This window comes from Psammomys obesus, unplaced genomic scaffold, assembly GCF_907164565.1.
Source record: "Psammomys obesus unplaced genomic scaffold, mPsaObe1.curated_primary_1811, whole genome shotgun sequence".
NCBI classification, from domain to species: domain Eukaryota; kingdom Metazoa; phylum Chordata; class Mammalia; order Rodentia; family Muridae; genus Psammomys; species Psammomys obesus.
Window position 1 is genome coordinate 24602642 of NW_026596039.1, and position 3067 is coordinate 24605708.

Sequence of the window (3067 nt, forward strand, 5' to 3'; positions counted from 1 at the left end):
ACTTAGGGCAGCACAGGAGGTCATTCATTCATGCTCATTTACTGAGGTGTTTAAGAAAGGCCTTGCACTAAGGAAGCAGAGGCAGGTGGATCACTCTGAGTTCTATAAGGTGATCCAGGCCAGCCAAGGCTACACAGAGAAACCCTTAAAAAACCAAAAACAGAAAAAAATAAAAGGAGAGGAAAAAAGAAAGGAAAGAAAGAAGAGAGAGAGAAAGGAAGGAATAAAGGAAGGAAGGAAGGAAGGAAGGAAGGGAGGGAGGGAGGGAGGGAGGGAGGGAGGGAGGGAGGGAGGGCCTTGGGTGTAAGGGGATTTGATTTGCATTTGGATAGACTTTCCTGTGACTGTAGAAGACAAAACCTAGGCCGCAATTCTCACTTCATCTTCTTCTCCCTCAGGTCCTCCATAGGGTTCCTCCCCAGTCCTTAGCGCAGTGCCCTCTAATCCTAGGCCCATGCCACCCTCCTGGGCAGCGCTGCCCTGGGTCAATGAGAGCCTCACACACCAGCTGGAGTTTGTGCTGCTGGGTTTTGCACACGTGCCCTCGCTGCGCCCAATGCTCTCAGCGATCTTCCTGGCCACCTTCCTGCTCACGTTGTTAGGCAACACACTCATCGTTATCCTCACCAGCCTGGACCCAGGCCTGCACAGTCCCATGTACTTCTTCCTGCGCCAGCTGGCACTGGTGGAGATTTGCTTCTCACTAGACGTGGCACCCCGTCTGCTGGTGACTCTGCTGCAGCCTGGATGTGGGGTGTCCTTCACAAGCTGTGCCCTGCAGCTGCTTCTCGTGCTGTCTTGTGTCACGTCTGAGTGCTTCCTCCTCACGGTCATGGCCTGGGACCGCTTCCTGGCCATATGCAGGCCACTGCGCTATGGTGCAATCATGAGCCCACGGCTGTGCCGCCTGCTGGCCACCACCTGCTGGCTGGCAGGAGTCCCTGTGGCATTGGTCTTCACCATCTGGCTCTTTAACTTCCCGTTCTGTGGGCCACTTGGTATTAGACACTTCTTCTGTGACATAGCACCTCTGCTGAGTCTGGTGTGTGCAGACACCAGAGTCTTCGAGGCCAATGTGTTTGCGGCCACAGTTCTCGTCATCATGGTTCCCTTCTGTCTCATAACCACATCCTATGTCATGATTCTGGCTACTATCCTTCGGATGCCATCGGCCTCTGGGCGCCACAAGGCTCTGTCCACCTGTGCCTCCCACCTCGTCGTGGTTATTCTGTTTTATGGCACAACGGGAGTCATTCACTTGCGCCCCAAATCCAGCTACTCTCCCGAGAGCAAGCAAGTGGTGTCCCTGTCATATACCATGGTGACCCCCATGCTCAACCCCCTCATCTACAGCCTGCGGAACAAGGAGGTCAAGGCTGCCTTTGGGCGAGTGTGCTGTGGACGTCAAGGGTCTAGACTCCACGAGTGAACACTCTCCTCTGCCCCTGTTCAGAGTCAAGAGATTGTTGAGGCCCACTTTCCCAGGATGTCTTAACACCTTGACTTTCTTCTAGGAAACCCATGGCTGCTTCCATTTTCCTACATTAGAGAAGACAGAACACCAAACTTTTCATTTCTGATCATGATTGTCTTAAATAAAGGCAGACAAATCCACATTAGCCAATTAGAGTGCATTAGCTAGCATCTTCTGCAAGAATGTTCTGTCACAAATCATCTTAAAATTTAATGTTTTAAAGTCTGTAACTTATTCTTTAATATTTGGATTAGACAATCCAAACCCCGTTGGGAGATTTAAAGGCAAGAGACAGTTGATACCCTCAGCCTTTGAGTTATATAAAACTTGACCTTCATAGAGAGATGATTGAGGCATTCAAGACGTTAATAAATCTACAACAGAAAGCCAAATCTCAAGATTTCTTCTTTCAGATTTTTTTTTATCTGTCATCTTAGTTAGGGTTTTATTGCTGTGAGGAGTCACCATGACCATGGCAACTTTTATAAACAAAAATATTTAATTTGGGACTGGCTTCCAGATTCAAACGTTCAGTCCATTATCATCATAGTGGGAAACATGGAAGCATGCAAACAGACATGGTGCTGGAGAAGCCAAGAGTTCATCTTGGTCCTCAGGAAGCAGAAGGAAACTGTGTACCACACTGGACATAGCTTGAGGATAGGACACCCGAAAGCTCACCCCAGTGACATACTTCCTTCAACAAGGCCACACCTACTCCAACAAGGCCATACCTCCCAACAGTGTCACTCCCTTTGGGCCAACCATTTGAACCCATGGGGGCCATACCTATTTAGACAACCATATCTATTACCTTAGTTGTGTTTTCTATTGCTGTGATAAAATACCATGGCCAAAAGCACCTTGGGAAGGAAAAGGTTTATTTCATTTAAAATTCTTAGGTTACAGTCCTTCACTGAGAGAAGTCAGGGTAGGAAATCAAGAAAAGAATATGGAAACAGGAGCTGAAGCAGAGGCCATTGAATTATACTGTTTACTGGCTCACACCACCCCATGACTTGCTCAGCTAATTCCTTTTACAACCCAGGACCACTGTTGGCACCACCTACAGTGGACTGGGCCCTCTCACATCAATCATGACTCACGGAAATTCTCTATAGACTTACCTATAGGATCATCTCATGGAAGCATTTTCTCAGTTGAGAATCCCTCTTCCCAAATGACTCTAGTTTGTATCAAGTAGACATACAACTACCCAACACATCTATAGACTTGTAGGAGTTGTAGATATTGCTATTTGGGCTTTATCAGAGAAGGCTCAACAGTTCAGAGCACTCACTTCTCTTCTAAAGGACCAGAGTTCCTTTCTCATCATCCATGTCAGGTACCACCTATCACTGCAAATCTAGAGGCTCCAGTACCTGCTCCTGCCCAATGTGGGCACTGCACACATGCACATTCCTTACATAAATGCGCGCACATGTATAAACAATAATAACAAATTCTAACAAAAGTAGGAGCCCTGGCTTGATAATAGACTCAACAAAAAAGGGAACAAAACAGTGAAACAAAAAAGTGAAGCTAGAAGAAAGAAAGAAAGAAAGAAAGAAAGAAAGAAAGAAAGAAAGAAAG

General features: G+C 47.0%; 1 protein-coding gene across 1 annotated transcript; it reads left to right on the forward strand.

Moving 5' to 3' along the window:
• Positions 1-454: 454 nt before the first annotated feature.
• On the forward strand, positions 455-1429 carry LOC129687371 (olfactory receptor 10A7-like). The gene has a single exon (XM_055621708.1). The coding sequence runs from the start codon at positions 455-457 to the stop codon at positions 1427-1429; it is 975 nt and encodes a 324-aa protein (XP_055477683.1).
• Positions 1430-3067: the final 1638 nt, after the last annotated feature.